At 42.1% G+C, this 14,469-nt stretch overlaps 1 protein-coding gene across 1 annotated transcript in view; it reads left to right on the top strand.

Annotated features, from left to right (window-relative positions):
• The window catches only part of MYO1H (myosin IH), a 69,791-nt gene extending 55,544 nt beyond the window's left edge, over positions 1–14,247 (top strand). Inside the window, exons 22-32 of the mRNA XM_074295464.1 lie at positions 394–462; positions 1,064–1,148; positions 3,314–3,473; positions 4,403–4,486; positions 5,903–5,996; positions 6,622–6,677; positions 9,483–9,618; positions 10,354–10,424; positions 11,877–11,974; positions 13,408–13,507; positions 14,084–14,247. Of these exons, the coding sequence (XP_074151565.1) occupies positions 394–462; positions 1,064–1,148; positions 3,314–3,473; positions 4,403–4,486; positions 5,903–5,996; positions 6,622–6,677; positions 9,483–9,618; positions 10,354–10,424; positions 11,877–11,974; positions 13,408–13,507; positions 14,084–14,107 (977 nt within the window). The 3' untranslated portion in view covers positions 14,108–14,247. The remainder of the gene's footprint in view (positions 1–393; positions 463–1,063; positions 1,149–3,313; positions 3,474–4,402; positions 4,487–5,902; positions 5,997–6,621; positions 6,678–9,482; positions 9,619–10,353; positions 10,425–11,876; positions 11,975–13,407; positions 13,508–14,083) is intronic.
• Positions 14,248–14,469: the final 222 nt, after the last annotated feature.

Below are 14,469 nucleotides of genomic sequence, written 5' to 3'. Positions count from 1 at the left end.
TTTATCTATCTATCTATTCCTCCATCCATCCATCTATCTATCCATATTATATACAAATATACTATGTATATATGTGTGTGTGTGTGTATTACACACACCATGGTCAACATCAACATACCCTCTTTTGTGATTTTGTCTAAATATATGTTTCTGCAATAGAAACTTGGCAATGTTTTTGCTTGTGTTTTTTCAAGCAAACAATGTTCTGGTTCACCTCCATCATTGATTCCCTCCTAATCCTGACTCTTTCTCAGTGACATTAGGGGCAGATTTATAAATAGTTGTGAAATTCTGTTCTTTGATGCACATTCTTGATATCTTCTCCCTAAAAGGAGAAAAATGCAATAAACCCAAATGAAACCCATTTCACTGAAACTTTTGTTTTATTTTAAGTCACAAAAATCCAAAGCACATACAAAGGCTGCATAGAGAGGAGGAACTACCTGAAAAAGAAGGAAGCAGGTAAGAAGTAACCATAAGAATTCCATTTACATATGATTAAAATGATTGTACGTGTGTAACCTTTATCAGATTGATTACTTGCTGCTGTGGAGAGGGGAGAGGGAAAGAAGGGAGAGAAAAAAATTAAAATTCAAAATCTTACAAAAATGAATATTGAAAACTATCTTTATATGTAATTGCATTAACTCTATTAAGTGTAAAAAAAAATTCAGGATCCCATTTGTGCCTAATGTGAATCCAGGGGGAGGTAAGTTTTGAGGATGGAAAGAAGCTCTGGGTTCAAGTTTGACCACTTAGTCACTGTGTGATCATAGACATGTTCTCTAGACTTTAGTTTCCTGAGTTATAAAAGGGGGTCACGACACCCAAATGAGAATGGACGGTAAAATGTTCAACAAATGTCAACCAGTCCTAGGGGTTTGGACAAGGGACCCAAACTGATGATCTCGTGGACTCTTTTTCAAAGCTGTAAAATCGGAGGCTCCGACTTTAGTTGTTGAGGATGAACAGTCATTACAGAAATAGCTTTCCCGTGTTCGATAGGATTTTGCGCCTTCAAAGCAATGTTTAGCTCCCTAATGCCAGTGATCAATTCTTTCAGCCATTACACTTGAAGCCTACTGGAGAGGTGCCCTGGCTCGAAAGGAGATCAAAAGGAGAAAATGGGCTGTTCATATCATCAGAAAGTAGGTTCTCCTGTGATGGATGGGAAGCTCTTTAAGTACCGGGAGTAGAGGCGGTTCCTAATTTCTAATTAACTATCTTATTAATTTTAATTCATTTAGATTGTTAATTAATTATTTCTGCTTAATCTCTAGTGAGTTAGATTTTTTAATTAATACAATGTGCATTTATTAAGCTTTTGATATAAATTATTTGAAATGGCAAAGCATCACAAATACAAAAATAGAAAGCCACCAGTCTTTATCCTCAAGAAGCTTACATTCTCCTGAGGAGAAACAGCGTATGCATAGAAAATTCAATCCATAGTACCATTTTGTTTCTCCTTTCACACTTTACTGATTCATATTGAACTTTTTGCTTGGGAAGGTAGACACAACCCAGCATAGGGAGAGGCCAGAAATTGGGGTTCAAGAATTAGCTCTTCAGCTTGTTTTCTAACCTCTGAGCCTCAGTTTCACCATTTGTAAGGTATTTGTAAATATTTTAAAATTTCAAATTACAGTAAAAGTTTATTAAGTATTTGTGAGTTTATAAAGTATAATGCTTCTGAAACTCAGTTCCTTCACTTGTAAAGTATTTATAAATATTTTTAAATTTCAAATTTTAAAAGATTCATAAATATTTATGAGTTTAAAAACAAGTATAATGCTTTTGAACCTTCTGAGTCCCAGTTACTTCATTTACAAAACAATTTTCATACTGGCATTGCCTTCTTTCAGAGCTGTTGGGGGAAAGCAATTTAGAAACCAAAGAAGCAACCCATAAATATAAAGTTTTATTAATAATGATTTTATTTCATTATTTTTATTAATAATATTTACTTTTATAAATATTGACATCTTAAATTAATAATAATACTGAACCCTTTAGATACAAGTCTTATCTACTCAGGTTTTGATGTCATTAGTTTTTTCATATGAATTTGTTTTCTTGACCTAAGGAGTTGAAACTTGTACCTCTCTGTTTATCTCTGTCTCTCTGTCTTTCTCTCTCCTCTTCTCTCTCTCTCTCTCATTGTATGTCTCTTTCTTTCTGTTTCTTCTCTCTTCCTTTTTTCTCTCCCTCCCTCTCTTCCTCCTTCTCCTCTTCCTTCTTCTTTGTCTCTGTCTCTGTGTATCCCTCTTTTTCTCTCTCTCTTCCTTCCTGCTCTCTTTCTCTCTGTCTCTCGCTTGCTCGCTGTATGTCCTGTCTCTCTTTCTTTCTATTTCTTCTCTCTCACTTTCTTTTCTCTTACTCCCTCTCTTCTTCTTTCTCCTCTGTCTCTGTGTATCCCTCTTTTTCTCTCTCTCTCCCTTCCTGCTCTCTCTCTCTTTCTATTTCTTCTCTCTCCTCTCTTCTCTCTCTCTGTCTCTCTCTCCTTTCTCTCTCTCACTTCTCTCTCATTTCTCTCTCTCTTTCATTTCTCTCTCTCTCTATCTATCTATGTCCTGTCTCTCTTTCTATTTCTTCTCTCTCACTTTTTCTCTTACTCCCTCTCTTCTTCTTCCTCCTGTCTCTGTGTATCCCTTTTTCTCTCTCTTCCTTCCTGCTCTTTCTCTCTGTCTCTCTCTCTCTCACTGTATGTCCTGTCTCTCTTTCTTTCTATTTCTTCTCTCTTACTTTCTTTTCTCTTACTCCCTCTCTTCTTCTTCCTCCTCTGTCTCTATGTATCTCTCTTTTTCTCTCTGTCTCTCTCTCTCTCACTGTATGTCCTGTCTCTCTTTCTTTCTATTTCTTCTCTCTTACTTTCTTTTCTCTTACTCCCTCTCTTCTTCTTCCTCCTCTGTCTCTATGTATCTCTCTTTTTCTCTCTGTCTCTCTCTCTCTCACTGTATGTCCTGTCTCTCTTTCTTTCTATTTCTTCTCTCTTACTCCCTCTCTTCTTCTTCCTCCTCTGTCTCTATGTATCTCTCTTTTTCTCTCTGTCTCTCTCTCTCTCACTGTATGTCCTGTCTCTCTTTCTTTCTATTTCTTCTCTCTTACTCCCTCTCTTCTTCTTCCTCCTCCTGTCTCTGTGTATCTCTCTTTTTCTCTCTGTGTCTCTCTCTTCCTCCCCGCTCTCTGTCTTTCTCTCTGTGTCTCTCTGAGATGCTCCTTTCGTCTACTGGGCATCAAAGTACCCAGAGAGAGCCCAGGCCCCAGGCAAAGACCCAGATCAGAATAACTCATGATCCACTTCTTCGTTTAGGTTCATAAGAGGGTTCATCAGTCGAAATAAGACTGTTTGTTCAGAAAATGAAGATTACATTATTTTCGTGCGGAAGAATTATATCCTGAACCTGAGAAAGCATGTTCCCCAAAACGTGTTGGACAAGAGCTGGTTGAAGCCTCCAGCCATGTTGGAAAATGTACGTGCTGACCCCGGCCAGTGCGGGGAAGCTGTGATGGCGAGGGCTCGGCCGTATCCTCCCTTGCTATACCCTCTTCTTGGAGTAAAAGGTCACACGCCCAATAGTCATAATAGATCTGACTCCATCTTCCTTAAGGAAACTCCAAAACAAATTGTTGTTTGAATAGCATTACTTCTCTTATGTTCCCAGTTTGGACCAAGCATCCAACGGGATCCCATTTTGGGTCCAATCAAGTATTCAAGAATGAGAGCAATATCGGGGGGCAGACGATAGCTTTGCCCTTTAGCTGTAAAATGAGAACATTTCAGTGTAAGGAGCCCCTTGTTCATTATTGAGCACCTGCTGTGGGGATTGCTGTGCCACTGATCAGGGAGATACAAATTGTCAGTAGAACAAGACCTCTGGAGGAGCTCCCAGTCTGGGAGGGTGGGACGTGGTACTTAGACAGGGACTAGTGGGTGGTGATTGCCCCTTTCTTCTCCAGGAGGATCAATGATGATCCACACTCACAAATATAATTAGTGGGCCGGAGGAGAGCCAACATGCTTTGTGAGTGGTGAGGTGGAAAGTATTTTATTGAATAGAAGTGATCAGGAAAGGGCTTTAGAGGATGGGAAGCAATTTTGATAAAAAGAAACAAGCATCGATTAAGCCCCAACTAATTGCTGGGCACCGTGCTTAATACTCTGCAAATATTATCTCACCTGGTCCTCAACATAGCCCCGAGATGAAATCTGAACTCAAATTTTCTGGACTCCGGGCCTAGTGCTCTAGCCACTGCACCACCCAGCTGCTCCCGATAGGGGGATTGATTAGCTCTTTTGAGACTGATGGGAAGATACAGTGGCCTGGGTGTGATTTAAGCCCGTCCCATGGGACCTTGTGACTGTCCCTGCCTATGGGGGGATGGCTGTTCTTTCCCACAGACTTCTGAAATGCTGAAGAAACTCTGCACAAGGAACCTGGTGCGCCGGTATTGTCGCGGGGTGACAGCTCGGAGGAAGGCTCAGGTATGCACGCCCTCCCCTTTGCCCCTCGCTCCTGTGTCACCTGGGACAGGTGTGCACCCGCCTCCCCTGCAGGAGCAGGGGGGACTCACCTGCTGGTTTTCCCGTTAACAAGAGGATCCCTTGTTTATCTTGTATTTCTCTTGGATTTTATATGTCAAATTTTCTATCAGGGTTGGGTTTTTTTTGTTTGTTTTCAATAAAATCCTGAAAGTCTGTCTCAAAAAAAACAAAACAAAACAAAACAAAAAAACAAGAGGATCCTTCTTGAGGTTTTATATTTGGAGGGCCAGAATTTTAAGGGGCTACAAAAAACACCTTCAGGGAGGAAGAAGGTAGGGCATCAGGACCCCCCCCTTTCCATTAACTTCCATTTGTAAAGATATATGCAGGTAGGGGCAGCTAGGTGGTGCACCTAGTGGGTAGAGCACCAGCCTTGAATTCAGGAGGACCTGAGTTCAAATCTGGTCTCAGACACTTAACACTTCCCAGCTGTGTGACCCTGGGCAAGTCACTTAACCCCAAGGGCCGCAGCAAAAATTTACATATATATATATATATATATATATATATATATATATATATATATATATATATATATATATATATATATATATATATATATATATATATATATATGCAGGTTTCCCATATTTCCCAATAGCTCTTTGTGTGGGGGAGCAGGGCTAAGCTGTTTAGCCCCCAGATGGAGCTTCTATCTCTTCTCCATCTCCCCCTCTCTCCTTCTCTCTCTCCCTCTCTGTGTCTCTATCTCTTCCCTGTCCCTGTCTCTGTCTCTCTCTGTCTCTTCCCTGTCTCTGTTTCTCTCTTCTCTGGCCATTCTCTCTGGCTACCCCCCCCCCCAAGCTGGGACGCTCTCCCTCCTCCACTCTGACTTCTGACCTCCCGGCTTCCTTTTCAGTCCCACCCTTGAGAGGAAGCCTTCTCCAGCCCCTCTTAGCTCCAGGGCCTCCCCCTCTTCCTTATTTCTTCTTTATCCTTGCCGTTACTTGCTCTGCACGTATCTATCTGGACCCCGATTCCTCCACAGGACTTTAAGCTTCGAGAGGGGAGACTGACTCTTTTGGTATTCTCAGCACTCGGCTCAGTGCTTGTCTGGCATATAGTTGGCAGAGGAAATACCAATTGATTGAGCCCATTACTTTGTTGTCCAATAGAACAATTTAAAGTTTCCAAAGTGCTTAACCAATACCATCCCATTGATCCTCACAACTACTCTGGGAGGTGTGTCCTACTATCATACCCATTATACTGATGAGGGGACTGAGGCACAGCACAGAGAAAATGACCTGCCTAAAGTCACCCAGGCAGGACTGACCCTCCTCCCCCCAAGCGATCCCACCCGCTCTAAGGCTATGAACTGCCCTGGGAGAAAACCATCTCGTTGTCTCTCGCCAGATGCAGCAGAAGGTGGTTGCAAGTGACCTGTTCCGCGGGAAGAAGGCTGGCTACCCGGAAAGTTTAGACCAGCCCTTTGCTGACAGCCGGATCGGTGAGTGCCTGGCCAAAGGCCCGGAGCTCCTGGTCCTGAGACATCCTGAGGGCCAGCACTGGGGTGCCGGGGGCATTTCATGGCTACTTCTCTCCACTGAGATTTTGGGGTGCCTTCACTCACTCTGTGAAGGATTTTTCAGGGCTTAAGAAAGAGCTTGGCAACAGTCCCCAAGAATTCAAAGTTTTCTTCAATTTATTTTAATTTTTTAAAATAATATTTTATTTAAGAATCCAAAGATTGGAGCAGCTGGACAGAGCCCCAGCCCTGAAGTCAGGAGGACCAGGGTTCAAATCTGGCCTCAGACACTTAACACTTCCTAGCTGTGTGACCCTGGGCAAGTCACTTAACCCCAATTGCCTCAGCAAAAAAGAAGAAGAAGAAGAAGAAACCATTTTTCACTACCATTTTTTTAACCCAAAGAAGTCTTTCTAGTTAATACTGTTTTGCCTCCAGCCCCCATTAACTGACAGTTCACATCTCCCATTTGTAAATATGAGAGCAATGAAAAATATAATATTAAGGAAATTAACCCGCATGCCCGTGAGAGGGAACTTCTGACTGTCGATGGCAGAGAAGGGGCCGTTCAGGGATGTCACATCCAATGCTTTGGTTTTCTCCCTAGATGAGGCTGACATTAATCCCAAAGTCCTGCAACTCCTCGGCAGCGAGAAAATCCAGGTGAGGAAAGAGAAGAGCCTGCATTCGAAACATTTCCTCTGGGTTTGGGTGGAAAGACCCCTCTCCTACAGAGCCCAGAGATGGTCCTACTGACTCTGCCCTGATCGGCGTCCCCACGGCGATCATGATTCCTCCTTAGAGGAATAAACGGATATTTATAAGCCAGTTTGTTTCCCTTTCCTAGCAGTCGGATATCAACAAAAAAGCACTTACTACATGCTGAGGACTGAGGAGGAGGACAGGAAAGGAAGCCGGCCCTGGCCCTTGTGGAGCACAGGCGAGGGCTCAGCAGCAGGGCCTGTGGAAAGGCCCAGGGATAATCCAGCTTGGCTCAAGTTTGGGGAGGAAAGAAGGCTTAGGTTCAAACTCATCTTTAGAATAATTTCAAATGAAAAAAACCACATCCATTTTTGACATTGAGACTAATGGACAAATAAAACCACATCTGTTTCTGACCCTGAGGTTAATGCACAAAGTCATTTTTAGTAATCCTTTCAAATGATGAAACCACGTTCATTTCTGACATTGAGCTGTTTGAGGATGAGACCCTTCATCTCCAGGTTCCAGGAGCGGTTTATAATAAATAAGCTATTTATTAAGCACCTACTGAATGCCAAAAATTATCTCACGATCAAATGTAAAACACTTAGCACACAGTAGATGCTTAATAAATGCTTGTCCTTTTCCCTTTCTTCATGGAAATACAAAGGAAAAATCAAAAGCTTCTCCCCTCAAGAAGTTCACATTCTATCGAGGGAGACTGTACATTCATTTGAAAGTACTAAATCAGGGTAATTGGAGGGGGATGCTATTTCACTTGCATTTGAGGGGCCTAGGAGAGGCTTCATGCCTTGGTTAAGCTCTTTTTTCTTTTAGTTTATTCTTTTTTAAAAAATTTAATAGAGATAGATAGATACTCTTGATTTCATTAATTATTTCATTAAATTATTATTATTAATTAATGCATTAAATATTTCATTGTTGCATTTAAAAATTTTTTCACGTTTATTCAAAAACATTTTGAGTTCTAAATTCTCTCCTCCCATCTATTAAGTAGATAAACAACATGGTAAAATTAGACATGAGAAGCTGTGTAAGACATATTGGGCTGAGCTTTGAAGGAAGCTTGGAATTCTGAGATGAAGGAAGGCCAGGAGAGATGGCATTCCAGGAATGGGAAGAGTTACTGCAAAGGCAGAGACGAGAAATGCAAGGCCACGTGCAAAGAACAGTGAGAAGGCCAGTTTTCTGGTCCACAGAAGCCGTGAAAGGGACTGATGGAAGTTGCAGTAGCCACTGGACTGCTCTCTCTGACTCAGGCCTGTCTCCATTCCAGCCTCAGCTGCCATATTGATTTTCTGAAAGCCTGAGTCTGGTCACGTCACCATCCCCTTAACTCCAAAGGCTCCCTCCTATTCCTTCCTAACCTCTTCTCTTTCTAGTCACTTTAACGCTTATAAAGCCTTACTTTGTACTTTAGTGACAATGGCTCCTGGCTGCTCCTTGTACCCAACACTCCCATTTTCCCTTCCCAGGCATCCCCATGCCTGGAATGTTCTTCTTCTCCTCTCCCATCTTCTTGCTTCCCTGGTTTCTTTCAACTCAAACTCTCATCTTTTTAAAAAAGCCTTCTTGCTGAGATTATCTCTGATTTACCCATATATATTAACTATTTGTCTGTAGATATTTGTATGTTGTCTTCTCCCTTGGACTATTAAGTTCTTCAAGGTCAGGAACTTTGACATTTTTTGGTACTTTTTTTTCTAACTTTTCTGTGTATTCCTGGTATACAGGTGGTGCTTAATAAATGCTTATTGAAATTCTATATCTATATCTCTATATGTATAGATATAGATATTTCAACAAGCATTGAAGGGGAGGGGAAAATTGGAACACAAGGTTTTTCGAGGGTCAGTGTAGAGAAAATTATCCTTGCATAAGTTTTGAAAATAAAAACTTCAATAATAAAATTTTTTTAAAAATTAAATGCTTGTTAACTGACAGGGAAAAGTAAGTTAAAACTAGATTATTGTTAGGAAGGGCTTTAAATGCCAAAATAAAACTGTGTGTTTGCTCCTAGGAGAGGAGGTACAGAAAGGGGTGGGGAAATTTGGAGCACAAGGTTTTTTGAGGGTCAGTGTAGAGAAAATTATCCTTGCATAAGTTTTGAAAATAAAAACTTCAATAATAAAATTTTAATTTAAAATTTATTAAAATTTAAAATTAAATTTTAGAAATTAAGTGCTTGTTGACTGACAGGGAAAAGTAAGTTAGAACTAGATTATTGTTGTGAAAGGCTTTAAATGCCAAAGAAAAACCGTGTGTTTGATCCCAGAAGTCATCATCTTGGTGCCTTATTTTGTTGGCGAGTTTTCAAGTCCTGAGTCTTTGAGAAAGATGGCGGGATTGTTTTCCCAGGACATTATAGAGGACACTAAGGTCCATGACTAAGTTGAGGGTTCAAAAACTCTTGATTATTTAATGGAGAATTTTTAGTCAGGGATAACTTTTCTTCCCTTAAAGTTTCCTTTTAAACAAAATCCCAAATGTACCAGATATAAGGGAGCAGGCCCTCATACGACTTCTCCCGTTAGGTGATTCTTTCATCAGAGTTGCCGGTCAGTTATCTGGGAGTGGAGGGACTTGGAGACCGTTCCTGGCTTTGCCACCATTTCCCCGCGATCCTGGGCAGTCACGCCATCTCTTAGGTCTTGGCTCTCTTGTCTCCCCCAACTCCTCCCATTACAGAGCGTCTCAAAGGGGTCCTCCCAGCCCTAATTTTCTGCCTCCCTCCCCTTCCCTCAGTATGGCACACCCGTGGTGAAATACGACAGGAATGGATTCAAAGCTCGGCAACGGCAACTAATTCTTACAGAGAAAGCGCTGTACGTGGTGGAACTTGCTAAAATTAAGCAGAGGATAGACTATGAATCACTAAAAGGTAAACCCAGGCTGGGCTGGGGAGGAGGATGACCCTCAAAAGAAAATCAGTCCGTCGTCCTGGGCTGGAGATTGATCAGGATGGGCCCGCTGCCTGGCTCAGCGGACCTGTGCCATTCCCAGAGCTTTTAGGACAGGAGGACATGTGGAGTATGCAGAAAGATGCTGTAACCCAGAATGCCGTTATACAAAAATAAAACATTTATTGGAACACAGCCTAGCTTACTATGGTTGGTGCTTAATCAGTGCTTACTGACTTGATTTGGCTTTGGCTGGGTTCAATCACTAGTAAAAACACACCTGGTTGGTTTCTTACTAGAACCAGGATCCTTAAGCTGGGATTTGGGAACCAAAAAAAAATATTGATAATCATATACTTTTGTTGGATAATTAATCATTTGATATTCTTTAAACTTTTTCTTTAAAATCCAATGCTATTTTGTTTTATGCATTTATTCACTAAATGAGCATTTATTAAGTGCCTTCTGTATGCTAAGCACATTAAAAAATGCTCTGAGAAATCCATAGGATTTACCAGACTGTTCTGTAACACAAAAATCTAATAATCCCAGGTCTAGAAACACGTCTGGAGTCTAGTAGAAACCGTGACGTTACCTTAGGATGTAGTTCCATCTCAAGCTCTCTAGCTACTGCCATTCCTGATAATGTTGTGAAAAGAATGCAGGCCTTGGGGAGCTGGCGGTGAGGGGATTTTAATTCTGGGGTTTGTCTAAAGGCATTTCCACGAGCAATCTGAATGATGGACTCTTTGTCATCCACGTGTTCCCAGAGGACAACAAACAGAAGGTATGTCCCTAATTTCTACTAAGCTGTGGATACTTTTTTTTTTGTCATAGAACTGGCTTTCTGTAATACTGATGGGTAAATCCTCAGGAAATAAGGATGAAGGATGGAAGGGAAATTCAATTAACTTGTTATCTAAATGCACTTTCAAATACTTTCCATCCTAACACAACCCAGGTTGGGAGGTTCCACTCCAGGATGGGGAGAGAGGGAGGAAGGAAGAAGGTTTATGAAAATATGGCTGATAATGAAATAAATTTTAAATTTCATAAATCAGAATACTAAATGGCTTTTCTATTGTTGCTGAAACAAATTTTCTTGCTTCTTGCCAAAATTCGATTTATTAACTACCCACTATGTGCCAGATACCTTGCTAAGCACTGGGAACTTGTTCAGTTGTGCCTGACACGTGTGAGTTTGGGGTTTTCTTGGCAAAGATATTGGTTTACCATTTCCTTCCCCAGCTCATTTTAAAGATGAGGAACCTGAGACAATCAGGGTTAAGTGACTTGCCCAGCTAGTAAGTGTCTGAGGTTGGATTTGAACTCAGGTTTTCCTGATTCTGGACCTGGTACCCCATCTGTTAAGATTACCAGGTGAGAACTCAGGTTGTCTGGACAGTAGAGAATGGGCATGGGATAATGCAAGGGCTTCTGGGAAACATTACTTCAACCAATGAGCTTGCTCCTCCTAGAATTCCTAAGGTGTAAACTCCCTTTAAAGGCCCGAACCAAAGGTCTGAGCCTGAGAATTGTCAAGTCAACCTGAATTCTCACCTTGTCACTGTCCAGACAACCTGAGTTCTCACCTGGTAATCTTAAACACCCATCCACTGCTTCACCACACTGCCCAAGCACTGGGGGTCCAAAGAAGAAAGATGGTGTCTGAACTCAAGGAGTTTATAGTCTAACGAGCTTAGAATTGAATAAATTGGGGAAAAAAACCAAAATCAGACATTTCAGAGAAAAATTTAATATCAAATTTTTTTTAACACTTTTTATGATCTCTTTGTGGTCTGTTACCCGTTTGGTACAAACATTGACTTATCAATGGAGATTTTCACAGAGAGAAGAGAGAATGGGGTATGGTCTCTGATCTGGATCCAGGAAGACCCAAGTGACCTCAGATCCTTAATCTGTGATTCTGTGTGATTCTGAGCAAGTCTCTTAATTTCTCCTTCGGTTTCCCCATCCATAAAATGAGCATCCACCTTCCAGTGTTGTTGCAAGGATCCAATGTGATTACTTGTAAAACGCTTTGCAAACTAAAGTGATCATTATCATTATTAGGATTATTTCTTGAGCAAGGGGGTGGGGGTGGGAATGTGAAATCCAGGCATGGGCCAGGAATGGTGCTTTTCAAGTTCCTCCTAACCTTAAGGCTTCAGCATTCTGACTAAATGCTCCGCAGACTCTTTCGCCAATAATTTTGGGATGTTCCCCTCGTTCTTTTTAGGGTGATATAATTTTACTGTGTGACCGCATCTTTGAAACAGTGACGAAGCTCTCCATGGTGGCAAAGAAAGAGGGCCTAGTGCGGATTGTTCAAGGAAGGTAGGCCGGGCCGCTCTGCCCACAGACCCCTTCCCTACAAAGACCTCATCAGGCAGCTGACTTCCCAGGCCCCTGTTGGGGTGTCCCAGGGAGACCCCGATGGGCAGACCTTTGGGGCTGCTCTGGAAGGTTCACCCAGCCCGTCTAGGTAGAGATCAGCCACTTCTCACCTGCTACTGCCCATAGCTTTGGTGGCTTGGGAGTGGGGGAATACAAAAAGGTGGCTCCTCATTAAAAGGATGGCAACCTCCTAAGAACGAACTTGGGGCATTATTTCAATCAGTCCTGAGCTTACCTCCTAAATCCTAAATAAAGCTGGTTTCCATTATACAGAAAGCTTGGATTCCTTGGTGGATTTTTTTTAATCATCAGTTTGGCTTTAAGTAGGAGATAACTTCATTATATCTTGGGTTTTTGCTCCCTCTGATGCTTCATTTAAATTTCACTAGATACCCTATAGGAAAAAGTTGTCATAGAGCAAAAAAGATTCTTGGATTAATGTTAGGTTCTTACTAAAGTGCTAATGAGATAATGAGATATTAGGTTCTTACTAAGTGCTAAGTCGGTACTTGACAATTCTCTAGTTTCGGCCTTTACTGGGAGTTTTACTTGTGAATTCCTGGGAAGGAGCTTGCATGCTTAGGAGGAGCAAGTTCATTGGTTGAAGTAAATTTTCCCAGAAGCCCTTGCGTTATCCCACGCCCATTCTTTGGGAGGATAAAAGAGGGCAGCACTGCACTCAAAAGATAGGGAGTCTCTTGTCTGGGCCAGACTTGAGGCGGCTCTCTGGAGGAAGAAGTCTCTCCTCTAGACCAGAGAGCAATTGGCAGTTTCTGGAGACAACAGCACATTACAGATTAAGGTCAAGATTTTAAAAAGATGGTCCTCCTCCCCCACCTCTTTTACAATCCCCCTTTACAAAAATCCTGGTTTTAATCTTCAAGGTTCCTGGTTCTTTTTGTCTTCATTTTCCCAACCCTACACACATACACACAGAATAGGGGGTCAAGGGCTTCTTCAGCTGCAAGCTTTCCCATCTTCCTTTCGCATCTCACCGAGGATGCTCATGGACAGTTAACAGCTGTGTCGTCATGGTCCAGCTGCCACATTAAAGAAGCATCAGAGAACAGATATATTCTTTGATGAATCCCATTGAAAATGTTCTCGGACAACATCTCCCTATGTTCGTATAACTGGGAAATTCTTATTGAATTGTCTTTGATCATTCAATTTTGTATTACTTTTTAAAAAAAGTTTTGTATAAGTAAAACTGCCTTTGGAGTCTAACAAGTTTATTATTACAACAAAGATGAATTTTAAGCAAAGTATCACAGATTTTGCATGTGTATATATTTTGTTAATTTTCATTTTGGGGGGAAGGGGTAGAAACAGTGGGTGGTGGGTCTGTGAATAATAAATGCCTTTATTTGTAGTTTACAGTTTTACATCAGTCTGGGAAAAGAAGGCACCATAATTTTCAACACTGGACAGGAAGAGCAGATCTATAAAGACAAAGATGGACAATTAATAGTGGTGAGTCATACTGTCTGGGGAGGCTATCAGGTACATGGAGGAAAGCCACAAAGATCCAGCTGTTTGGGGATCTCCGGCTCTTGGTCTGAACCTGCTGGGAGCCCGACAGAGCAGGTTCTTCATGGGGCGGTGAGAGAACGTAAGAATGACTGAAAAGTTCGGTGTCGGAGGGAGGGAGAGGAAAGGATGCTGGCAATGGCAGCGGGCCTTCACACACACCTTGTCATGACGTTTTAGGAACATTCACAGGAAGTGCTCACTGTGGTTACTTAATGACGAGCAGGAGCCAGCCACATCCATGTTACAGGAAGCACAAGGGAGCCCTGGTCTGAGACTAGAAACCTGTCTTCTGATCTTGGGCTTGATCATTATTCAACATGCGTGACCCCTGACCCCTCTTCATCTGCAAAATGGAAATGTTATATTTCCAACACCTCCAGCAGGTTGTGAAAAAGTCCCTAATTGTGAGATAAACGAAGGACAATAATGTGGCTTGGTTAACTGTCTTCTACACTGGGGCTGGGGGAAGAGACACAACCATTTCTCTCTTTTAACCGAGACTCCTTTCTCCCATAGGTGTCAGTCCCGATGAAATCCTGACATGGGCCACGTCTGACGGTCAGGGGAAAAGAAACACGAGGGCTCCCGTTGGACAAGAGTTCCAAGTTCATGTCTGAGGCTGAGGATGTTCTCGAGGAGCTGAATATTCAACTTTCTGCCTCCTATTTTAATGGGGTACAGTCACCTTCTGCTTGATTAGACCCCCCTCCATTCTAGCTAGTCTTTCCAAACAAAGCTTCTTGAACGTTGTCATGGTACCTAATGTGCACGTGGCTTTCCCCTTCACGCAAGTAAGTTTGGGGCCTGAAAAGTGCCTTCCATCCCTCCTGCTGCCTCCTCGGTGGCAACTCCGAAAGTGGAACCGCTTCTGTGGCCTGGGGGGGATGGCCAGCTCCGAGCCT

This window comes from Sminthopsis crassicaudata, chromosome 1, assembly GCF_048593235.1.
Source record: "Sminthopsis crassicaudata isolate SCR6 chromosome 1, ASM4859323v1, whole genome shotgun sequence".
Taxonomy (NCBI): domain Eukaryota; kingdom Metazoa; phylum Chordata; class Mammalia; order Dasyuromorphia; family Dasyuridae; genus Sminthopsis; species Sminthopsis crassicaudata.
The sequence above is the reverse complement of the archived record's forward strand: the minus strand, read 5'-3'. Positions and strand labels throughout refer to the sequence as shown.